This window comes from Nicotiana tabacum, chromosome 5 (genome assembly GCF_000715075.1).
Source record: "Nicotiana tabacum cultivar K326 chromosome 5, ASM71507v2, whole genome shotgun sequence".
In the NCBI taxonomy this organism is placed as follows: domain Eukaryota; kingdom Viridiplantae; phylum Streptophyta; class Magnoliopsida; order Solanales; family Solanaceae; genus Nicotiana; species Nicotiana tabacum.
The window spans coordinates 51662995-51688676 of NC_134084.1; the positions used below are offsets into that span (position 1 = coordinate 51662995).

The following is a 25682-nucleotide window of genomic DNA, read 5'->3' on the forward strand; positions in this document are numbered from 1 at the left end:
ATTCCTTAATACAGGTGAATACAACATGTTGAATATAGTTGAATATAGGTTAATAATACAGTTTAATTCAATTGACTTTGGAGGAATACACTGTAATACAGTTGAATACAGATCTGGACAGCTGGTTGAAACAGTTGAATTTAACTAACATTGGATGAATATAGGTAATTCAATTGTTCAATACATTCGAATACAACATGTTCAATAATGTTGACTATAGGTTAATCATACAGTTCAATGAAATTGACTATAGCTGAATACATATGAAATCAGAGAAAAATACATCTGAATAATACAACTAAATACAAGTTAATAAATCTAACTTGTATTGTTTCAAGTCAATTCAAAGTTATATCTGAATGGATGCAGCTGAATATACTTGCATACCAACTGTAGACAACTGATAAATACACTTTAATACAACTGAATTGAACTGAATAATATAGATTAATACAATCAGCTAAACAGAATAATACAACTAAATACAACTACTTAATACTGAAAGATAAAGCTGATCTTATGCAGCTGAATACAATTCAAAAATTGGCATTAACAAAAATCATTCAGCATACATAAAGTTTCAGAAATTGTAACTAACATGTGCGTTAACTAAAACCTGTTCAAGCAAACTTAACCAAATTTCAGCATGTAAGTAAATAGCATCTGCGACCAAAACCACTACAATCAGTATCATTGTTCAAGCTAAACTAAAAAAAAACTAAAGCTATTCTAAAACTATCTGCTTCTTTGCCTCCGACTCAGAGATTTGCCTTTCAATCTTTGAAGGTGCTTCACTCTCGCTTATTGCATCAGCATCTATCTTGCGCATAGCATAGTCCCATAACAGAGCACCATATCTTTGACGGAGAAGAGTGGCATCAAATGGTGTTTTTTGTGTAATCTCTTCAATAGTGCTCAGAAACTCCGCGAAGGCTGCAACATGCACTCCACAATCCCTAAACAATAATTGATTGAAACAGAATATAAAAAAATTAATACAATTAGATTTGTATAAAACATATAAGAATGATGATTGGATACTTACATGCTGCCCGCTTTCTGTTGAGGCAAATTTGGAACGAAGATAACTTCAAAAGGTTCGTTATGATCCTTGTTTGTGTATGCGGGATAAGCATACCAGTCAATGCCTTGACTATCTCTGTAAAAGCCACTAATTGGCAGATACAGAGGTAGTAGCTTAGCTAGCTTTACAATCTCAGAGACTACATATGCATCATGACCGGAAGACGTGTACGAGTCGTACACTTTGATACATCTATCTTTGAAAGTCACAACAACCAACACCCAATGAAGTTTTTCCTTCAAGTTCACTGGTATCAAGACATTATCCACTGTATGCCATGGTACATTAGCATGCAATCTGTAGCCCCTAATATACTCATATACAACGTCTTCTTGTTTGGCTACATTAGCATCACTATCTGTATCTTCATACCTGTCATATATTTCAGCTATTCTTGTCTTGAATATACAATCAACAGTAGTAAACATGAAGTCCCTATGCTGATTGTACTTGCCCATCTTTCGCAAATAGTAGAATATGACATCCATATGCTATAAACAAAAGAGGTTGGTAGATAGTGTGAGTTTATTTGCTTGAACTAAGAAATAATATATATGAATACCTCAATACAGATGCTAAAAAAAGTTGAATACAAATGAATACAGAAAATAGAGGAATACACTGTAATACAGGTGAATACAACTGTATACAGATTATGGACTACAGTTGAATTCAACTGACATTGAATGAATACAACTAATTCAATTCCTTAATATAAGTGAATACAACATGTAGAATATAGTTGAATATAGGTTAATAATACAGTTCAATTCAACTGACTTTGGTGGAATACACTGTAATATAGTTGAATACGGATCTGGACAGTTGGTTGAAACAGTTGAATTTAACTGCCATTGGATGAATACAGGTAATTCAATTGTTCAATACAGTTGAATACAACAGTTTCAATAAAGTTGACTATAGGTTAATAATACAGTTCAATTCAATTGACTATAGCTGAATACATAGGAAATCAGAGAAAAATACAGCTGAATAATACAACTAAATACAAGTTAATAAAACAACATGTTATTATTTAAAGATAAGATTATCAGTTTTGGGAAAGACTCACATTGTCATCCCATAACTTCCCGTCAATGGATAGAAGGTAAAACCAGTTTTTGGAATCAACTTGATCAACTCCAAAATCCAATGGAATGTGAAGTATAGACTTGTTTTTCTTGTAATGGTCGTCGAGATTACCTCTACAAGTATGATATAAAACTCATTATGTACATACCTTAAAAAAATGAAAACATAATACAATGAACGGGGGAAAACTCACTTCTGATCATGTCTTGCTAGAAGACCTTCACGAACCCACTTGTCATATTCTTGAATGAGTAACATAGGATGTGGCCCCGTTATTGGATCTTCCTCAAACGGGTGTCTTTTCTCAAAGATGGGTGTCAACTTTACAGAGGAACATGCTGTAAATTGAATTTGTGTTTATGGACTACTATAAATGATTCAATCACGATGAATGCTGAATATTACGTTTGTAAAATCACTTACCTCCTGAGTCGAAGTTAGACTGATAAGGCGAAGAGTTCCATCTACTTGGTCGCCTATTTCGTTGAGGTTGCACTGGTGTGGCTTCATCTTTTTTTGCACTTGCGTGAACAACTATTCTAGTTTCTGGAATTTGACTGGGTAGAAATTTGTCGTCCAGTTCAAATTGAGAAACATAGAATTCTTTAGATACATCCTCTTGGTTTGTGGTAGATGGTATGATGGACGGTACCTCTGAAGTAGTTTTCTGGTAGTTGTATGTATCATTGTTAGCATGGTAACTTAATGTTAGAAAAAAGATTAAATACATATAAGTAGCTAGTATACATTACAGAAAATGCAGATTAACCAAGCAGAATACATGTAAATACAGTTGAAATAAAAATAAATACGGCAGTTTAAAGTGATATTACAGATTAAGTGTAACACAGTTATGAATACATCTAAAAAAATATGCTCAATATGTTAAGATTTAAAAGTCAGAATACATATATATAGAGCTGAATAACAGTTAAATACATCAGTAAAATGGCTAGATTAAAACATATATGAATACAGCTAAATACATATGTTCAATATGATAACTGCTTTTATACCTCATGATTATCTCCGACATCTGTGTCAATGCCACCATCATGTCTCAATATGGGTTCAGTTTGCTGATTTTGTTGAAGATGGTCTGAAAGCATCTTGAAGTTATCATTGATCAATGTCCTTAGAGACTTGAACTCTCCAACAACCTTAACAGTACAAAATAGTTAGAAAAATACTAAAACACATAGCTATCAAACTTTATTGATTAATCGGTGGGTAAATACTCACGTATTCTTTGAATGATTTTAGGTCTTTCCTCAAAGAAGATACTTCCTCATTTTGGCCTTCTGGGAGCTGATGGTCATGCACAAGTTTATGTCCAATGTCAGAAACACAAACAGGAGGGACTTTGGGCTGATATTCTGGTTCTTTTGTAGGAATCTTGGGCTGTTCCTTGACCTTCTTATGTGGCGGTGATGAAGATGGACCAACACTTTCAACATGTTTCTTCTTAGATTGAAGATTGGGTGTAGGAGAAAAGTCATCCGTATCCTGTCCCGATTTGTCTGAATGCGCAGGAGTAGGTATTTTCTCAATATCGGCGCACACTTGAGGAATCTGAATAACAGCAAGCTCTATATCTAGAGGAGTGATGTCCTTGAACACAATCTGTGAACAAAAATAAGATATGACTGACAAAAAACATATTAATGCATAACTGTATAATGATATATTCAGGTGTATTTAACTCTGTTGTATTTAGAATGTATTAAAATGTATTAATATGTATGCAAGTATTCATGTATATAAGCTTATGAATCCAATGTATATTACAGTAGGCTTCCCCTCTAACTGAATGCAAATGTATGCAAATTATAGATGTATTTGTGTTCAATTATCTTCAGAATATTGATAACATTTGTATATTACCGTATTTCCGGTGTCTTTGAACATGTCGTTCGTCAGATAAGAAAATGTTGGCTGATTTCCGGTGGTTCTCCAATTGAGTATTCTGGGGACCACGTCGCAGACTCGAACTGCAATTTTAGAATCAACAGAAGAACAACACTCATAAAACTACACCTGCATAGCTAGGGGCATCCCAGCTATCATGTAATACTTCTTCAAAGCATCCATCTTCTTGCTAATCGAGTTTATCAACAGCTCAAATGCTTTAATACCCCAATGATATTCAGAATAGCGCCCACTCTCTACTAAGTCAAAATCTAGCCTCGGTATAGTTGCACTATTCTTCTCAGATGAAAATATAAAGGTATGGATGAAATACAACAAATATATCTTCAAAGCATCCTCATCATTGTCGGGGCCCCATGCCTTGTCATTGAAGCATTGTCTCAAGTGTTTCTTCTTTACAGTATTAGCACTTCCAAAATAAGTCGCAATAAGCCGGTTAGGAGGAGTTTCACTAAACTCAAAATCTTCATCTTTACCTACACATTTGAGGCCAGTCACAAGCGCAAACTCCCTTAATGTGAAATGTAATTCAGTACCATTGACGTATACTGCAAATACATTGTTTGGAGTGCCGTTTAACTGTCGAGCCATGAAGCATCTGAAGAGTTGATGTTGAACATCAAATCGCTTCATTTGAAGAAATGAGCCAAAGCATGTATTGCCGAATTGTTGGAACTGATCGAGAGTAAGCTTATCTTTTAGCTGGGATACTATATCAGTGTTAGTGTAACTACTAATATGGGGTGCTAATTTTGGCTGGTGTTTCACAAACAAATCAATTCCCTGCAATGAACATTGAAAGATACATGTTAATACAGATGAATACATTGCAAAAATACATATTAAGTTTTTTTGGAATACATGTAAGACATGATACCGTGACAAGGCTAAATGCATGTTAGACAACTACAAACACTTACAGAAGACTAGATACAGTGACAAGGCTAAATATATGCTAACATACTTTGTAACATACAGATATAATACAAAATATTTAAGATGAATACACCTGAATACATATGAATGCATATGAATACATTTGAGGTCAAACTGGACAATTGAATTATCGCAAATATACATTAGCAAATGCTAAATACATATGAATACATATGAATATAGGTAAAATTACATTAAAAATGAACTGTTGGAAACAACCAAATACACATGAATACATAAACATACTATAGAAGAAACAAAATACACTATACAAAAAGGTACGAAAATACAAGAAGATACATATGAATACAACAGAATACATGTAACAAATACCAATTACCTTTTGGTTTCTTGAATCTTTCATAGGTTTTTTCCTCTTTGAGCCAACTTGATTTTTGGTTTCTTTTGAAGCTTCATCAACTTGGACTTCTTTCAACTTGTCATTGTGTAATTTACTTCTTCTTTCATCAACTTTGGATGCTGATAAACCTGCAAAATCTTTCTCCGCTTGAGTCAGTTGCAACGAGAAAGAGGGCCCATCAAAATTGAGAATTTTGGTGGGTATACCTCTAGGTAGTCTGTTGAGTGGCGTTGCATCCGACATTAGAGAGAAAACTCAAAGAATCCTAGTGATTAACAATACAAATGGAAGATATATCAGAAAATTGTGTAAATTCGCTAAAAAAACTTATAGAAACAAACTAATGAAAAAGCAATTTCGAAGTAGTTGAATTACCTACGGGGAGAAGCTTTTCAAAATACAACTGTGAAGCTCTAAAAAACACTTGAGAACCAACATGCCCGTAAAAATACGCTTGAAAACAATTGCGAAGAAGAATGGCGTGTGGGGTGATAATGGCGGAGAAGTATAGGCGATAATGGCGGAGGAGAGTTTTTGAAGTGTATGGAACGTGTGTTTGTGGGAGAAGAGGGAAAAGTGTATTGAAGAAGAGAGAGAAAAGCTGATGAGAGGAGATATACGCTAATTAGGTGAGAGAAAATAAAAAAAATGAGATAGAAAAATATTTTGTAGCATATATTAAGCCTTAATTTTAGGATGGAACTAAATTTAAATTTTTTGCTATAAACTAAAAAGGGTATTTATAGAATGTAATATTTTAAAAGGGTATTTATAGAATATAAATAGGGTATTAACCTATTCTATAGGTGGTAAAATTTCCATGTTTAATCTTATTAAAATAAAATATTAAATATTTTAAATAAATAAAAATACTATAAGTCACAATAACTAATATTTTAAACTACCAAAAAATTATTTAAGAAAAAATAGTAAAAGAAAAATTTATCTAACTTATCAAATAGTAATGTTGTATTAATAAAAATTAAAATATAATGGCATCAAAGGTGTGACCTAATAGTCAATGAAGTGAGTTGAAAATTATGAGGTATTAAGTTCAAATTCGAGCAGAGGCAAACATACTATATCTGTCCAAATTTTAGTGGACAGAGTTAACCGTTACCTATGTTGGTGAGATGTAGCAGGTACCAATAAAATTAGTTGAATTGTGTGCTTGTAATGAGGAAAATAAAATTAAATGTAAAACAAATGAAATACTTTTCTTTAATGAATGAATGAAAAGGTAAACTAAGCAATACATTGGGGACTAACGTGTAATAAACCATGGAAGAGAAACCCTAATCTTATACATATAAACTGGTACACTCAAAATCAACTACCCCATTATCCTCCTTAAAGAAAATCGAAGCTGCGGCTACGTCCATTGCATCTTCGTCGCATCACTCTCAACAAATCAAATCAAATTATGGCGTATGCAGCAATGAAGGCAACAAAACCAGGGCTAGAGGAGCCCCAGGAGCAGATTCACAAGATTAGAATCACTCTTTCTTCCAAAAACGTTAAGAATCTTGAGAAAGGTTTCTCTCTTTTGCCTATCTTTTTTGAATAGTATTTAGGACTAAGGTTTTGAGTCTTACAGATCTTGCCGTGTGCTTATGTTTTCTGCATTCAAGACCCTTGAGAAATGTATGGGAAGATCTTGTCTATCGAGGAAAGTAGAGTGTGACTTTGGCTTTCAACCTTATAATAGTGAAAATCAATATCTAGTTTTGTAGTAAAATGCAGGATTTTGAACATCTTAGATGAGGATTTTAAGTTCTTAACCCATACCTCATTGAGATGGTATGAGATAATTGGTTGTCTTTGTTTTAAAACTGATTTTTGCTTGCGAGCCTCCATATTGGGAATATTTTACATTGCAAATAGTTTATGAAATCAGTAGGAGAATTTCCACAGGGGAGAGATTTGTGAGGCAGACATGTTGAAATACAACGAAGATAAGTCATCTTAAGTAATCAGAAAATTTTCCGCATAATTTAGGGTTCTACTACTAGTAGTACTATTTGGCCCAGGTCTTAGTTCAGGTGGCAAAGGTTGATGGTCACAAGTTCAAGACCTATGCCATTTTAAGTGGAGAAGGGCAGACAGGTGTACCCATTGTCCCCTAGTACTACTATTTTTGGGTTTTCGAACATTGAATTTTTAATTGGTATAAAGTGGCTATTTGCTTGTATCTTGCATCAATAACTGACTTGTAGTTTTCTTGTTTGTATTGACTTATAAATGTAGTGTGTGCTGATCTGGTTCGTGGTGCCAAGGACAAGAGGCTCAGGGTAAAAGGACCTGTGCGAATGCCCACAAAGGTTCTCAACATTACCACTAGAAAGTCTCCTTGTGGAGAAGGTACTATTGCTAGTAGGGGTGTACATGGACCGGGTTGGTTCGGTTTTTATCAAAACCAAACCAAACCAAACCAACTATATTGGTTTGGATTGGTTCGGTTTTGTCGGTTTTTTCGGGTTTTTTTGTTACATGAATATTATTTCAATCTTACTTTGTTAAAATTATAGATAAAGCTTTGATAAGTGAATATATGTTTAGTAAATATGGAAAAAATTGACAAATATATGATCTATTAAAATATTCTAATGGGAGAATCTTTTTAGTAACACATGATAGTTATTTTCTTAGTCGTCTAACAATAATTTTTCGTTAATTTATGCTTTCAAGGTTAATACATGAGAGGATCCCAAATATTTCTACGTTTTCTAAAGAAAAATCACTATAAAGTCTTAAAAATATAAATGAAATTTATATATTTATATGTTGGTTTGATTCAGATTTTTTTACTCAATACCAAACCAAGTCAAACCAAACTTAGTCGGGTTTTTTAATCGGTTTGGTTTGGTTTGGTTTTTCGGTTTGGTGCCGTTTTCCGGTTCGGTTTGAACACCCCTAATTGCTAGTATCAAATTATCAACATGATTTTATGATATGTCTAGGTTCAAGTATTTCTGTTTTCTGTTTGAGTTGTTTAGTATTTGGCTGGATTCAGTTTCTTATTAGTCCAATTTGTGAAGCTTAGCATGGTTGAGATTGGTCAGTCACAAACATATTGTTGTGCGTCAAACAAAATAACAATGATATTACTGCATGAAATTATCAGACCCCCTTTTCTCAGTTTAGAACATTTGTCAGTCTGAAGGGCCCTGTCTATGCAGATGTGAGATGCCCACAAAGTTTCTTCACATTACTAGTAGAGAGTCTCCCTGTCGATAAGGTGCTATTGTTTGTATCAATTATTTGAATCTAGACATTATTAAATCACAAAAACAAGCTCACCCACAGAATCCCTGTCGATAAGGTGCTATTGCTTGTATCAGTTCTGTGGGTGAGCTTGTTTTTGTGATTTTATGATATGTCTAGATTCAAATAATTGCTGGTTCTTGTTTGAATTGCTTAGTATTTTCCAGGGCTTAATTGGTTCTTAGTTCAATTTTGTGAAGCTTAACATGGTTGAAGTTGGTTGTCACAAACATTTTATTGTGTGTGCCAAACAAAGTAAAAATGGTACTACTAGGTGAATTTTTTTGATCCCCTTTGCCTAGTTTAGAGCATTGGTTAGTCTTAAGGACATTGTCTCCACTGTCAGTTGCGGAGGTTGTCTGAGACTCCGAGTGAGTGAGGTTCATCCTTGTTTGTTGATATATTCAGTGTCAACTTCTTTGTAACGATATTTTTGGTGCTTACTGTTGGACAACAGTGTAGAGTTTCCTACTTGGAATAGTTTAAAATATAGGTATATATAGTAGATCTGATTTTTTCTTTTGTTTCTTGTATGGAACTCCTTGTTTACAGTATTAATTACTAATATTTTATTTTTCTTGCAGGCACAAATACATGGGACAGGTTTGAGCTGCGGGTGCACAAGCGTGTGATTGACCTTTTCAGTTCTGCAGATGTTGTCAAGCAGATCACCTCAATCACCATTGAACCCGGTGTTGAGGTTGAGGTCACCATTGCTGATTCTTAGATTTCTCTGTTTTCGTTAGGTTGTTGAATTACTCATTATCTGTTCAAGTACTAGTGGTTTGGAGTTTCTTTCTTGGCCGTCTAAATTATGGGCTTAAGGTTTTCTTTATTCCAATTAAAATTTTGCAGCTAAACCAGATACTAAGTACTATATTTGATATTGGGAAGAGGATTTGTCCGTTATTGTGTGGTTTTCTAGATGAATTATCAGTGACTACTTGTTTTTGGGCTAGCAGAAAAACACCAACCTGAGAATATAAAGAGCACGAAAAGAAAAAAGTTGATCTGGTTTTGCCTTGGGGCCTCTAGAAAATACTACTGTTGCTATCGTAACTTCAAATACATGGCAGAAGTTTCATATTAGTTACGAAAGTTCATTCTGGCTATAAATCTGTGGTTGCATCATTTCATTTTGGCAAATAAATTAATCAAATTTATGATTATCTACGAGCTTTGGGTAACTATGGCTACGATACTTAGCTATTATAGACTTTATAGTAAAAATGAGGAATTTGCTTTCAACATTGGCTTGATTTTCTACAAGAAAATTGCCTTGAGTTTCAAATGAAAATTCGTAATCGGCTATAAGCTTTAAACATATGGTGCACATTTAAATTTGTTGTCACTGAAATTGATATTCTACGACTTGTATGGTAGAAGGACCATCACAATACTTGGGTCGGAGAAGGTGGTTCTCCTCAGGGTCCAAACATAGGCGGATAGAGCTTTTGTGATGCGGAGTTCAAGTTCAACAATACTCAATACTTTAATACTATGAAATGTAATTATATATGTGAAAAATCACTAAAATTGTAACAAACATTGTATTAGTTGCAAAAGTTCAATAAGTTCAGGCTAAAATTGATCGAGTTTTTAAATTTTCAATCCGGATAAGTTGTCACAGTATATGACTTTCTATATTTTTCGTTGGTTTAGAATCTTAGGTAGATATTTACCCTCAAATGTAGGGGATTGTAGAAACTTAGAGGGAACAAATAATTTCTGCAGAGTTTAGGGATAGCAATAAAAAAGATTAGAGATATCTCTTGCCGTCCAAATAAGCCCGCACCATACAAAAGTGATAGAGCATGTTAATTTTAGTTCAACCAAACCAGCCTATTAAACAAGTCACGAGTTTAATAGTAGAGCACCATAGCATAACATCTAAATATACATGGTTGCAAGTCAATCTTGTAAAAGGAATTAAGGTTTAAGTCTCCATCCTCGTTTTCATAGAGTAATAACAAAAAGTTTCATCTGACAGTATTGAGGTAATCAAGTTTGATAAAACATGACCACCCGACTTATAGGGCTATAAGTGAGCAGGGCTTTTGAAAATAGAGAGGTAGAGCACCTAGGAGCTAAGTATTAGAAGAGCGCCCTCTCTTTTCTTCGGGAAATCGAGTTCATTGGGCTAGTTCCTGTCCCCAATATATAACGAAAAGATTGATTGGTTTACTGCATTCATGAAAGCACTTGCCTCTCTGGTGGTCCTTTACCTTTCTAAAAGAGAAGAGAGGTAGTCGCAATAGTAGAAAGTTTTTCTTGATAAATTCGTTGTTTATGCAACAGTTACTTCTTTACCTGGAAAAATTTCGGTTTGTAATATTAACCAAATGGGACATAATGATGTACTAAATAGGAGTAATGCTCCACCAACTTTGTAGTTCTTACAATATTTTTGGTGATATATTAATATATCATGTTTACCCTAAAAATTGGATAACAATTAAGCTTATAATGTGGTTTTAAGGACACGTGATTTCAACTAATACCAGTTGGTAAATATGAATATTAGTAATATAAATTATTAATGATATAAAGCAAACCAACATTGAAACGTAATTCAGCCCTCGAACTGGTCGGTACCAAATAGTTAAGAAATAAACAAGAATATAAGCTAAAAAGAAAGTATTGTATTACTTTGATATGCGTGAATGTAAGGTGGATACAAAATTATTAGAACCCTCTTTATATAGTAGAGGAATCCTATATATGGTACAATTCTAATTACGGAAGTAAATCCCATGATTAGCTAAACAACCGCCCTTGATTTGATTTGTTCCGAGATTTTCGCCATGATCTTCGACCAGTCATGGATATCTCGCATTTTTGTTATTGTGCTTTGCTCGATGTCTATCTCATTTGGTCTCGATCGCTACTGACCTCGATCTTGATAGGTACCTCGATCCTCGAACTCGGTACCTTATCCTTGTGCTTTGGTTTGATCCACTACGAGGCCGATCTTTGATGCAACTCCTTGGTCTCGATCAAATAGTAGAATATGGCAGGCCCGATTTTAACCGTAGACAGATGGTCCCCTCGTTTCATGGAGTACAATGAGAAGAAACGAATTGAGCCTTCGATTTTGTACTTCGACCTGTCATGACGTCATCCTCGTGACGTAAGCGACGGAAGCAACTGAAACGTCCCGTTAGTACAGTTTACTAAGTCATTAATGAGCGTCAGTTGGTGGTCGGCCACCAGTGCCTTTGAACCATCGCCGCGAATCCCTTAAATAGACCTCTTTTCCAAAAAAAAATTAACTTTACCTTCAATCTCTTCTGCTCTAACCTTCAAAAATCTTTGCATTTTTCAAGTTCTTCTTCTACAAATCATCAAGTTTCATTGCTAACCTCTTCTTAAGACGCCAGATCTCTTACTCCCGGTTCTTACCCGCTCTTAAAAATGGCTAAGACCTCAAAAACTGTCCCTTACAAAGAAACTGCCTCTTCATCAAAGTCCACCGGTGCCACCGCCGCGGTGAAACATCCTTTTGCTGACTTCGTTCCGACGAAGTGTGCAACTTCCTCCGATTTCAAGGTGGAGAACACACCCTCAACACCGGGATGATGTGAACCCATGTCGAGGTATATGTGTACGATTACCGAACACCTCTTTGAGAAGGTAAAAGAGGAGTGCAACTGGGTAGGCAAGGGCATCGTAGTGCCTAGCTCTGAAAAATCCATCACTACTTACAAGGAGGGGTATTTGACTGTCTACACCTATCCCTTCACAATAAGTCCCTTGGACCCCATCATCGTTGCCTTTTGCAAGAGGTACGATGTCATCGTGGGCTAGATCCACATATCGTTTTGGAGGATCGTGCTCCTTCTTCGATTCTTTGTAAGTAAGATTGAAGGACATCCTTTTACCCTCGATCATCTCATGCGCCTCTATGACCCTCGGCTTTATCGAGGAGGTATGATCAAGCTTTATCGTCGAGCTACCAAACCCCCATTCTCAATTATAGATGAGACTCGAGACAGAGGTTGGATGGGCAGGTTCTTGCGAGTAAGGACTTTGGACCTAATCCCTGCCGAAGATATGCCGTTCCCCGAAAGGTGAAACATGAAATGTAAGTGTTTGCTTGGCCTTTCGAGTACCTACTATTGCCATTCCGCTTTCTTGTTTGCCCCTCATCTAAACTTTTTGTGTTGCAGCCAAGGCCGTTATGCCGGAAGTGATCCCTAACCTGAGGCAATGGGTTGAGGGATTGGTGTCTCAAAAAGCGTACTCCGAGCATGCCTGGATGGAGTTGTCAAGGGGCAGATGGGAGGCTCGAAACCATAGTAATTTTTTTTCTTTGCAAGGTTTCCATTCATACGTTGTTCTTATAATTATTCATTTTTTTATTTTGCAGGCCTTGGGAAGGACGTGCCAATGAGGCCCCCCTCTGCTGAAGAAGTGGCACTCCTTTCCTCGTCTGCCCCGAAGCAGGGCAAGGAGAAGAAAAGGAAAGAGGCTTTGAGTTCCTCAACCCCAAAGAAGAAAAGGCCGGCTAGAAGGCCCTGTAAACCAAAGGGGGATGTCATCCCCGTAACTCTGGAGTCCGTCCACCAGCTATCAGATGAGACCGAAGATGAGGATGTAGAAGAAAATTCTGGTTTGGTGCTTCGTGTGCGGGCTGGCACCGAAGTTCAAAGAACCTCTGAACAGGCAGGGGTCGAAACTGCTTTGCCCGGTCTAATGAGCCTGAGTCAACAAGAGTTGAATATGCCTCACCCCAGGATGTAGAGGCCATCGAGGAGACGGTCGAGACTGGAGTAGAAATCAAGCTCGAGGCTCCCAGAATGAAGATGATGCCTCCAAAGATCTACTTGGGGCAATAGTGATCGGGGATTCCTCCTCATTCCCTCCAATTCTAGATTCAATGATACGTGACACCCATGTTGCAGAGACTTATCATGGAGAGGGGACCCAAGGGGAGGAAGATTTGTTTTGTGGCTATTTTGCCAATGTGGAAGACGTCATCGGTTTGGGTGACTTGGTCTTACCAAGGAAGAGCTCGAATAAGGCTTCCTCGAGCTATACATTGACCAATCAGTTACCGGCTCCTAGCGTTGATCCCGATTGGAAGCGGCCTCTTATCATCTCGATTCTGGAAGATACACAAGTTTTTTCAGCCCCTAGAGGGGTAGCAAGTAATCTCCGATGCTTGGTCACTAAGGGGGACCAAGCCAAAATGGACGCAGTAGATGTTGCCTGCTTGTTCAACGAGGCCCAGCATGCTCTGAATCGGGTAAGTTCAAGGGCTATTGCCTTTTCATGATTTTTGTCTTGTAGATATTTCTAACATCTCTTCTTCTCTTGCAGGCTTCGGTGTTGCACCACGAGGCCTTTCTTCGACTCCGAGAGGAACGCAAGGTCGAGGTCTAGGGTCTTACTAAGAAGTGCAACACTTATAAGATTCTCAGTGAGAAACTTCAGGTGTACCCGTTGGAGGCTCGAAACGCGCATGAAGAGATGGCCGAGAAGGTATTCTGAATTCTTCATGATAGTGAGGACGATTCGGAGATAACGACTAACAATCCCATTTTGCAGGCTCGATAGAAGCTCAAACAAATCAAAGGCTTTCAAGGGCAAATAAACGAAGTGCGAGCTGAGGCCGAGCGGTTCAAGGGATGTATGGACATTCTAGCTGCACAAAATGAGACGTTCAGGAAGAGCTGGATTCCACTAAGTCGCAGCTTCGACAGGCAAGGGACAATGCATCGGTCCAGGTGAAGAAGGTTGAGGAACTCGAAGCCAATCTAGCCAATTTGGCCAAGGAGCTCGAGGTTGCCAGATCCGAAGTGGTTGCGTCCAATATTAAGGCCCATGCTACTGGTAATCAATACAAAGTCTATGTCGAAGCCACCCTCGAGCAGGCCAAGGGCATGGTTGATCATTCGAAGTGGCAGGCTCGAAGGGAGGTTCTCGAGGAAATCCTTGCTCAAAGTGTCGATATATCCGCTGAGCTCGAGATTTCCAAGGCTGAGGAAGCAGCGACTCGGAAGTTAGGGTTCCCCGATGAAGATTTCGAGGATGTAAGCAGAACTGGTGGAGAAAACTCTGAGGGTGAAGAAACTGCCCCCGAAGAAGAATAGGCCCTTAGGATTAGTAGTATTTCTTTTAAGGCTGTTTTTGGCCTTTGTAAAAAGTTTTTGATCGGGCCATGTGGTCTTTGTAAGAAAATATTTGGTATATAAAAATTTTCCTTTCTGAACTTGTCTTCTTTTCTATTATTTTGTCTTTACTTGTTTTATCGATGCCTTATGGGATTGCATTCATAGGTTCAAGATTTGGACCGAAACCGAACTATTGTTGAGTGAATGTTTCTTCGAACTCGAAGTAGAGTAACCCTTGGGTTTGAATTGAGTGATGATCCCTCGAACTCAAAAAAGGTGGCCCTTAGGCTCTTGTATTAGGCCGATATGGCCTCAAAAGAATGGCTCTTTTCCCTTTTCGACTTAAAAAAGTTAATCACATAAAAAATTTGTTATGCCTTAGCATGAAATAAGGTTGTTCGAGAGTTCGAATGATCCGGTACCCCTTAGGGTTTTAGGGTGTTGATATTATCGAAACCCTTTATAATTTTGCCGAGGGTAACCTTTTTAATTGGTTTTGTGAAGATATTAGAATGCCTATTTTTGTTACGGAATTCGGACGTCTCTAAGCCGTGTTAGTTTGACCGTTGCCTTTAACTTAGGATTTGCCTCTTGGGCTTGTTTCCCGATTACACTTCAAACTTGTTCGAAGTGTCAGTCCCCGAGTGGGGTGGCCGTGGCTTATAAAAATGAGGGTGGCCTTTTAAGGTCTTATAATCTCTAGATTTTAATAATTTGATTACATCGATTTTTCGGACGGCAGTCTCCGAGTACAGGGTAAGTTGTTTGAACTTCAGTTGTGATCGACCCTTAAGCATGTTTCCACAACAGACCAAAGTATGAAATTGTAAGGTAAAATTTTCTCTAAGGCATGAAATTTTTGGCAAGTTAAAAATACTTCTCTCAATAGATTATACATGCATACACATTTGCCTTTAGGGCTCGAGTAATCTACATGGGGATGATTTGTTTGACCGTTACAATGTTTTACCTATCGAGACCCGGTCGACACAAAATATCTTCGTTCTAACAAAGTCAATATACAAGGGTGATGCCACCCAGTATTCGAGGTTGATTGTAATGAAGCCTCGGATACTGTTGAATTTCTCTAAGTTAGCACGAACAATGGTTGCCTCATTAAAAACCTTGCCAGAAAAAACCCACTTCGAACAAAAATCTGTCTAAGGGAAAAAGAGTGCAATGCGTGCTTTCAGACCTAAGGACTTTGTGATGAAGAATCCTTTAATGTCTTCTATTGAACACCTACAATTGATTAGTATAAAATGTAAATGAAAAAGGAGAAGATCGTACCTTAGCAGTAGTATCGTTTGAGGAGTGATACGTTCCAATTATTTGGTAATTTCTCGCCGTCCATCGTGCCAAGTTTGTAGGATCCTTTTCCGACGATAATGAGGACCTGATACGGACCCTCCCAGTTTGGGCGAAGTTTTCCTTTGTTTGGGTCTCGAGTATTGAGTGTGACCTTTCTCAGAACTAAGTCTCCGATTTTAAAATGTCAAAGATTGGCTCTTCGGTTGTTATACCATTTGATCTACTATTTTTTCGCGGCTATTTGAACGAGGGCTGCTTCTCGTCTTTCAACTAGAAATTTGAGGCTCGTACTCATAGCCTCGTGATTTGACTATTCTGTTGCATACCGAAACCTAAAGCTAGGTTCCTCGACTTCGACCAGGATCAGGGCTTTGGCACCATAGACTAAAGAGAATGGTGTTGCCCCCGTACTGGATTTCAATGTTGTTTGATATGCCCAAAGGACCTCGGGCAATATTTCTCTCTATTTTCTTTTAGCTTTAGTCAATCTTTTCTTCAGATTTTGGATGACGGTCTTGTTTGTCGACTCGGTCTGTCCGTTCCCACTAGGATGATACGACGTTGAGAGGATCCTTTTTATTTTGTGGTCTTCGAAAATTTTTGTCACTTTGTTGCCGACGAATTGCTTTCCATTGTCGCATACGATCTCGCCAGGCATTCCGAATCGGCATATAAGGTGGTCCCAAATGAAGTCTATGACTTCTTTTTCTCTGACTTTCTCTCGAAGGCCTATGCTTCAACCCACTTACAGAAATAGTCAGTCATAAACAAAATGGATTTAGCTTTACCCAGGGCTGATGATAGAGGGCCGACGATATCCATCCCCAATTTCATGAACGGCCATGGGAATAGGGCCGAGTGGAGTTGCTCTCCGGGTTGGTGGATCATCGGTGCATACCTTTGACATTTGTCGCACTTTCGAACAAACTCTTTAGTGTCCTTTTCCATATCGGCCCAATAGTATCCTGCTCCGATGACTTTGTGAACCTATGACTCGGCTCTATCTATGGTACAATTATAATTACGGAAGTAAATCCCATGATTAACTAAACAACCGCCCTTGATTTGATTTGTTCCGAGCTTCCCACTTGATCTTCGAACAATCACGGATACCTTGCTTTGCTGTTATTGTGCTTTGCTCGATGTCTGTCTCATTTGGCCTCGATCGCTACTGGCCTCGATCACTACTAGAAATCCGGTAAAAAGCAACCACAAAAAGCAACCAAAGTTGGTCGCTTATAGGCCTAAAAGCGACCAAACATGTCTGGTCGTAATATTGCTGGTCTCTAAGGTAAAAGGATCAAATATTCCGGGTAAAGACTATAGCGACCAACTTTGGTCGCTTTATTATTTTAATAATATAATTTTGGCGATCAAAGTTGGTCTCTAAATGTAAAATACATTTTTTTTATTTATTATTAATCATAAAAAATCGACCAACTTTGGTCTCTAATCCAAATATTATATTTTAAAATCTGAAAAATAGAGACCAAGGTTGGTCGCTTTTTTATTAATTTTTTTTTAAAAATAAGAGACCAACTTTAGTCGCTAATTTCAAGAATTTAATTTTGTTTTAAATATAAACGACCAAAGTTGGTCGCTATATTTCCAGAAAATATTTTTTTAATGGAATAACGGCCAAGGTTGGTTGCTTTTGGGGAATTTTGGGTAAAAAGCGACCAACTTTGGTCGCTATTGCCCAGAAAATTATTTTTTTAATAGAAAAGAGACCAAAAAGAGACCAAAGTTAGTCGCTTTTCTGGGTATTATTTTGGCAGAAATTGCCTGTTTTGGTAGCTACACCACCTGCCAGTCATACCAAATCCCTATTACAAGCAACAACAACAACAATATTACAAGCAACAACAACAACACAAAAACAACATTAAAACTAACATTAAAACTAACAAAGTTTAAAGTTCAATAGAACTACCACATTAAGCTAACCAAACTAAGTTAACTCTTATTACAAGCCCATTCGAAAACCGATTCTAATTGTCTAGTTCAAAGTTTATAAAAGTCAATGAGTGTTGTGTACATCATTATCATCACCGTCTGATGAACTTTCATCACCATGACGGTATTTAGAAGGGTCTACTTGTCAAGGACGGGAAGAACAATCACGGGGAGGACGAGAGGAATGAGCACTTGGAGGACGGGAGGAACGAGCATGGGGAAGGCGAGCCTCTGGCGATGACTCACGAGACCGGGGAATCGGAAAACCTCCAGAAGCTAGGAGAGATTTGAGTTGCTCTTGCATGCCCTGACACTGAGCGACCACGCCAATGTACTGAGCATCTCTAAGCTTTTCTCTTTCCTTAGCCGCTTCTAGCTCGGATATGAGCTTTGTCACAGTCTCACGCATAGCGGAGAGGCTCTCCCCATCAAGTTGCTCGGCTTGCGAGGAAGTCCCTATTCCTTCCATTTCCACACTTATAGTGATGAAATTTCTTAGTAGGAAGCCTGTATACCTTCCCCCATTTTGGACCGCCTGCAGCCTCCGTCCACATTCTTTCAGCATCCTCGTCCGAAGGTTGGATTGGCTCGCCCGACTCATTAGGTGGCTGACTGCGTATGAATTCCTCCACTTCAGCTGTGAAGCGACCCTATAAAATAAATTACATTGAATTAGTATTTCAAAATTTATATAAAAGTAAATCAAAATACTTAATGAAAAGTGAAAACTTACATGTACAGTCGAGGCTCGTCCCTCGACCCACCTGTCTTGATCCGTCTCTTTCTTCTTCTTCACAATATGAATCTCCTTGATTAACTCATCTTGGTTCATCGGACGCCCCAACTTCTTTTCCTAAAAACACATAAATTTTAGCTAATAAATAGAATAGATACACTTTGAAAATTAAAATAAATGAAGCAATTACATACCATTCTTCTTTTTATTGTCCCTAGGCTGATCGCACCTCCAGTGTGCAAGGATCCTCCCTTATCAGATGCGTGCACTTTCTTTCCTTTTTCGCTCTTCTCTAAGAATGTTGCAGTAAGCCATTGCCTTTGCAAATCATCCCATAAATTTTGAAGCAACCAGCCAGGCTTCTGGTTCAACTTTCTAGCTTTGGAGAAAGTATGTGACAACCGCTTGCGAGCTTTGAGATGAAAATTTCCATGTCTAATAAAGTCATCAATCCCTTCTACAAAATCCTCCCGCAATCCCCGCCGATTAGGATAATTCCTATTGTACATCCAAGTACGATATTCCATCTATACAAATAAAACAAGAACAAATTAATTTAGTTAATTCATATCCTAATCTTTTTTAATTAATTAATTTCATATCCTAAAATTTCAACGCATATCCTAAATTTTCAATTTACTAACTGAAAGTTCAATTTATAAACTAAAAGTTCAATTCATAAACTAAAAGTTCAATTCATATCCAAAAAATTCGATTCATACACTAAAATTTCAATTCATATCCAAAAAGTTCAATTCATAAACTAAAAGTCCAATTCATATCCTAAAATACTCAATTTATAAACTAAAAGTTCAATTCATATCCTAAAAGTTCAATTCATATCCTAAAATTTCAATTTATAAACTAAAATTCCAATTCATATCCAAAAAGTTCAATTTATAAACTAAAAGTTCGATTCATAAACTAAAAGTTCAATACATATCCAAAAAATTCGATTCACACTAAAATTTCAATTCATATCCAAAAAGTTCAATTAATAAACTAAAAGTCCAATTCATATCCTAAAATACTCAATTTATAAACTAAAAGTTCAATTCATATCCTAAAATTTTAATTTATAAACTAAAAGTCCAATTCATATCCAAAAAGTTTAAATTCATACAGTAAAAGTTCAAATCATATCCTAAAATTACAATTTATAAACTACAAGTCCAATTCATAAACTAAAAATCCAATTCATATCCTAAAATACTCAATTTATAAATTAAAAGTTCAATTCATAAACTAAAAGTCCAATTCATATCCTAAACCCTAGATTCTAACTAAACTATCAAGACAATACAAAGTATAATTGAAACAAAAACTAGAAATAACAAAGATTCAACCCATTCCCTAAAAGTTCGATTCACAAGAACAAATCATAAACCCTAGATTATAACTAAACTATTCAAGACAACACATAACAAATTTAATAGAAATTAGTAGGGTTTAGGGTTTCTTCTCTTCAAACCATTTCTTCCCCAAATTAGTAGGTAAAACTAAATATTTTAGTTACTAACAATTATCATAGATTTAATTTAGCTAAGAATAATTAATTTTTACAAATCAAACTAGGAGAAATTAAACAAAATCATTGTATTTCAAAAAAAACAAAGAAAGGAGAGAGAAACATACCTGGGTAGTGGAGGACGTCGGCGGTGGAGCTGCTGCCGTCGGTGGGCGTCGGTGGCACCACAGCTGCTAGGAGTGGGGGGAGGGGGAGGTTTGAGTGTGAGAGAGAAAAGAGAGAGTTTGGGGAAATAGTTTGGGGAAATATTTTGAAGAAAATAAGAGAATGAGAGGGGAAACCCCATTTTGACACTGTTTTTAGGTAGCAAAATAAGTTTTGACTATTTTGACCAAAATAGCGACCAAAGTTGGTCGCTAATTTCTGACCGTTTGACCAGAATAGCGACCAACGTTGGTCGCTATTTCTAAAAAAAAATTAAATTACTTTTAATTCAATTTAAAATTATGTACATATGTATATATATAAGCTATATTCGATATAATATTAGCTAATGCACTGATACTTAGTGCATAGTATCGTGTAAGTGTATATATATATATATAAGCTATATTCGATATAATATTAGCTAATGCACTGATACTTAGTGCATAGTATAATGTAAGTATATATATTATACATATATAAGCTATATTCGATATAATATTAGATAATGCACTAATACTTAGTGCATAGTATAGTATAAGTATGTGTGTGTGTATCAATTAATATATGTATATATATATATTCGATATAATATTAGCTAATGCACTAATACTTAGTGCATAGTATAGTGTAAGTATGTATATATATATATATATACACGCACACTTCGTAGTACTGCTTAACTGCATATATAACATGTTAGAGTATATTTTAGTCTATTCATCCTTTGTATTACAAAAGTGTTAATGAGTTACATTTATATTATTTAGATAGTACATACAAAAGTGATTTTTAATTTTAACCATTGTTGAACTGAAAAGAGACCAACCTTGGTCGCTAAATATACATAAATTTAAATTAGCGATCAAAGTTGGTCGCTAAATTTAAATCAGATTTATTTATATTTTATATAATATTTAAAATAATAATATAATTGTTAAACGTTAGAACTGGGTCCCAGATTAGCGACCAAAGTTGGTCTCTATTTTTGTAAGCGACCAACTTTGGTCGCTAAATTTGGTCGCTAAATTTGAATTATATTTTTTAAAATAAAAATATAATTATTAAAATTTTATAACTGGGTCCCATTTTAGCAACCAAAGTTGGTCGCTATCTGCTTACCCCTTAATTAGCGACCAACTTTGGTCGCTAATTTTAAATTATATTTATTTATATTTTATAATTTTTTTAAAATAATATTATAATTATTATAATTATATATAAGTGGGTCCCCCTGTAGCGACCAACGTTGGTCGCTAATCTCAGTATACCTTTGACCAAGCAAGTCTGACCAGTCCGGTCAATATTTTGACGAAATTAGCGACCAACCTTGGTCGCTAATGTATATCAAATAATTATTTTATTATTTTCGCCAATTTAGCGACCAACTTTGGCCACTTTTCTTGACAGACCAACTTTGGTCGCTAAAGTTTGGTCGCTTTTTTCCGGAATTCTAGTAGTGGATCTCGACAGGTACCTCGATTCTCGAACCTGATACCTTATCCTCGTGCTTTGGCCTGATTCACTGCGGGGCCGACCTTTGATGCAACTCCCTGGTCTCGATCAAATAGTAGAATCGGGCAGGCCTGCCGGTTTTAACCGTATACATATCCACTTAACCAAAAAAAAAATCATAGTTTCTATAATATGAGCAGAGCTAATGTATTTCTAGAAAGTAAAATACTTTTGATCTTGTCAGATTGAATATCGAATCATGTCTCCAGTATTTCAACCTTGCGGAGCAGTTCTAATTAGCCAAGCTTCGAATACTACTCCCTTTTTCCACGTATTGATTTATTCTTTTTAAAAGAATATTATCTTTCTATATTTAAGAATACTTTGATTTAATTTTCTTGCTTTATCTTTAATATTATGCTCTTATAACCACATAAATGACATAATATGTTTAACACCACAATTCAAGATGAGAATATTTTTGAAGCGTGTCAAAAAAAAATTCCTCTTAAATTTGGTATTTAGTCAAAACTATCATTTAATTGGAAGGAAAGGAGTAATTACTCGATTTTAATCCATTTTGTAACTATACTCATACTAAATACATTTTTAATAAAATAAGCTACCTAACCAAAGTCAAAAAGGTCCTTTAAAGCCTCAAACAAAACAAAATCAGCACGATGATATATCCGAGTAAACACAAACGTGCTTTCCACTTCATCTTCTTCATATCACATTCCACGTCTACAATCATGGCATATCATATATTTCCCTTCTTGTATTGAACCCTCGAAGTCGAAGCTCTTTCAAGAAAATTAACAAATAATAATGCCATCACCAAAAACACTGCCGATGGGCCGTCTTCAACCAGGAAATGTTGTCGCTCCCGACAGGTCACCCTCCCGGTTACCTGCCGCCCCGGTTCTCTTGCCACAATCATCTCACAAGAAAGGTCAATGGAAATCCACAAAACTTTTCCGACGTGCAGTTAAGTCAGTTTTCCGGTCATTTCCAGTGATAAACCCTCCGTGCAAGATGCCGGTTTCTCTCCATGGAAACCGGATGCACGAAGGACACATACATGGTGGAAAACAAATGACAGGAACCCTATTTGGGTACCGAAAAGCTAGGGTTAATCTTGCCATTCAAGAAACCCCTAGAAGCGTTCCTTTGCTTGTGCTGGAACTGTCCATACATACAGGTAAGCTGCTCCAAGACATGGGTTCCGGACTTGTTAGAATTGCTCTTGAGTGTGAAAAGAACCCCTCCGAGAAACTCAAACTTATCGATGAACCCATATGGACCATGTACTGCAACGGACGGAAAGCTGGCTATGCTGTGAAGAGAGGACCCACTGAGGATGATTTGAAGGTCATGCAGAACCTGCATGCAGTGTCCATGGGAGCCGGGGTTCTGCCCAGTCAGAAGGCCGACTCCCCAGAGGGGGAGCTTACTTACATGAGAGCATTCTTTGAACGGGCAATTGGATCTAAAGATTCGGAGACTTATTACATGATGAACCCCAATGGCACCAGTGGCCCTGAGCTGAGCATCTTTTTCGTTAGGGTTTGATCTCAATACATATTCAAATGCAAATAGAAAGAAAGGGTGAAATAGCAAAGAGAATTGTCTTTTTAATTCTGTTTTTCCTTTTCATTTGTCCCCCTTTTGAATTTTCGTTTAGATAGCTCGGTTATATACATCGGAGCAATCTTTCTTATTGTCAAAGCAACATGAAGGGATCAAAGCGCACCTTATATGAAGCATGTCAATTACATCAACATATGTTTAGTTCAATGAAAATCATTATTAATGTTTGTTAGATAATATTTTATTTGGTTGGTGAGTGAAAAATATTTTTAAAATATATATTAAAAATTAATAAAAATATTAGCAAATTAGATAGTGTTTTAATAAAATTTTAAGTATAAACGATTAATAATAACATAGTGTTGGTTTGAGAAAATGATAGTATCACTACAAAAAAGTGCCTAATTGCAGGGGCTAATTAAGAAGAGAAACTTTCAAAAACCACTACGTTTTAGGGTGTGTTTGGTGTAACAGAAAATGTTTTCCGTGGAAAATATTTTCCAAGAAAATGTTTTCTTGGAAAACAAGTAGTAATCTTATTTATTTTTCCGGTGTTTGGTACCCAAATTAAGGAAAATGACTTCTCAAAAGTATTCATAAATAATTTAGATATAATAAACATGAAGCCATAAACTTTCAAACCAACAACCTTCCGGACCCACAAATTTCATAAACTTTCGAACCGCTAAACTTTCAAAATCGCGGAATTTCGAACCCGTAAACTTTATAATTTCTAAACCTGTAAACTTCCAAACACATAAACATCCGAACTCATAATTTTGGAACTTATAAAATTTTGAGCCTTTAAACTGATAAATAATAAAATTAAAACTGAAAAATATATTTAAATTTTTTGGAAGGGGGGGGGGGGGCAGAGGGTGGGGGGAGGGGGGGGACAGTAAAACAAAAAAAATAGAAATTTAAATTACAAAAAAAAAGTAAAATTTTTTTTTGTGGGGCAGGTTGGGGGGTTGGGGTGGGTGGTGTAGAAAAATGAAAAAACAGAAATTTAAAATTGCAAAAAAAAAAATTAAGGTAAATTTTTTTTTTTTTTTGTGGGGGGGGGGAAGGGGTGAAGGGGTAGTAGGGTGGGTGGTAACGGAAAAACTGAAATTTGAAAAAAAAAACCTTTTTTTGGAGAGGGGTGGGGTGGGTTGGTGAGGGTGGGGAAGGAGCTTTGGAAAATGTTTTCCCTTCTCTTGATAAGGAAAATATTTTCCTCCAGGAGGAAAATGAATTGATAAGGAAAATGTTTTCCAAAACGTTTTAGCCAACCAAACACGGGAAAATCGGAAAAAATTTCCTGAAAAGAGAAACTTTCAGAAACCACTATGTTTTAGTGGTTATTAGCTAGTTGTAGCTACCATTTACTATATTACTTCCTATAACTATGTTTTCAGATTTTTTAGAGTATATTCGATGTATTTAAGCTACCGTATTCATGAATACAGTAACATTTCTAGGCGTGAAATAGGGGATTACAACTAGACAGATTTTTGTATTCGAATGTATTCGACTGTATTCATGGCGTGAAACATGGGATTATAACTGGACAGATTATTGTATTCGACTATATTCATGGCGTGAAACAGGGGATTACACTATTTTTAAACGGAAAGTGAATCAATTAACATAATGGACTCCTAATATAGCTCAACAAACTCAATTATAACACACAAATTTTGTATTTCCAACTAGAAAAAAGATTCTCGGCCGAAAAATACCCCAAAAATATAACAATCTTCAGAGAAATTATATAATACATCTGAATAAATAAATTATATTAATTAAAAAAAACATATGAATACATTCATGGAATATAGCGAGATAGTGAATACAATAAAATACATAGAATACATAAGGATACATTGAAATACAATAAAAAAGACAACGAATACAATGAAATACATAGAATACAACGATATACATTGAAATACAATGAAAAAAAACAATGAATACAATAAAATACAGCGAGATACATTGAAATATATTAACAGAAAATACAAGTTCCATTACAACGAGAAAATATCTATCAAAATTTTTCCTTCTTCCATTGCTTTTTCAAGAGCAACTGTCTGTAAATGACGACAATTTCATTGTCTTTTGTTTGGCTGTATAGGCTTTGTGTACTCTTTTAGCAAATAAAAACATTAGACTTGAGAGAGAAATTTCATGACTTC

At 36.2% G+C, this 25682-nt stretch overlaps 3 protein-coding genes across 3 annotated transcripts; 2 read left to right on the forward strand and 1 right to left on the reverse strand.

The window, feature by feature from the left end:
- Positions 1-724: 724 nt before the first annotated feature.
- On the reverse strand, positions 725-5645 carry LOC142180784 (uncharacterized). The gene is made up of 11 exons (XM_075252855.1): positions 5382-5645; positions 4214-4888; positions 3419-3799; positions 3193-3336; positions 2600-2843; positions 2370-2514; positions 2157-2289; positions 1865-1932; positions 1647-1659; positions 1046-1575; positions 725-956 (listed from the first exon to the last, which is right to left on the reverse strand). Exons 1-11 carry the CDS (start codon positions 5643-5645, stop codon positions 725-727), a joined length of 2829 nt encoding a protein of 942 aa, XP_075108956.1.
- Positions 5646-6722: 1077 nt separating this feature from the next.
- LOC107784562 (small ribosomal subunit protein uS10y) lies at positions 6723-9575 on the forward strand. Its single transcript, XM_016605709.2, has 3 exons — positions 6723-6937; positions 7650-7763; positions 9251-9575. Exons 1-3 carry the CDS (start codon positions 6826-6828, stop codon positions 9391-9393), a joined length of 369 nt encoding a protein of 122 aa, XP_016461195.1. The 5' UTR covers positions 6723-6825; the 3' UTR covers positions 9394-9575.
- A 13181-nt stretch (positions 9576-22756) lies between these two features.
- Positions 22757-23666, forward strand: LOC107784561 (protein MIZU-KUSSEI 1-like). Its single transcript, XM_016605708.2, has one exon. It carries the CDS (start codon positions 22765-22767, stop codon positions 23482-23484), a length of 720 nt encoding a protein of 239 aa, XP_016461194.1. The 5' UTR covers positions 22757-22764; the 3' UTR covers positions 23485-23666.
- The last annotated feature ends 2016 nt before the right edge of the window (positions 23667-25682 follow it).

Bases quoted from the DNA above. Each gene is read 5' to 3' on its own strand.
- LOC142180784 (XM_075252855.1), bottom strand. From the start codon at position 5,645: ATGTCGGATGCAACGCCACTCAACAGACTACCTAGAGGTATACCCACC. The intron at 2,844-3,192 runs GTATAAAAGCAG...TACAACTACCAG, and splicing joins ATGTCGGAGATAATCATGAG to AAAACTACTTCAGAGGTACC. The intron at 2,515-2,599 runs GTAAGTGATTTT...TTCAATTTACAG, and splicing joins GTCTAACTTCGACTCAGGAG to CATGTTCCTCTGTAAAGTTG.
- LOC107784562 (XM_016605709.2), top strand. From the start codon at position 6,826: ATGGCGTATGCAGCAATGAAGGCAACAAAACCAGGGCTAGAGGAGCCC. The intron at 6,938-7,649 runs GTTTCTCTCTTT...TTATAAATGTAG, and splicing joins CGTTAAGAATCTTGAGAAAG to TGTGTGCTGATCTGGTTCGT. The intron at 7,764-9,250 runs GTACTATTGCTA...TTTTTCTTGCAG, and splicing joins AAAGTCTCCTTGTGGAGAAG to GCACAAATACATGGGACAGG.
- LOC107784561 (XM_016605708.2), top strand. From the start codon at position 22,765: ATGGGCCGTCTTCAACCAGGAAATGTTGTCGCTCCCGACAGGTCACCC.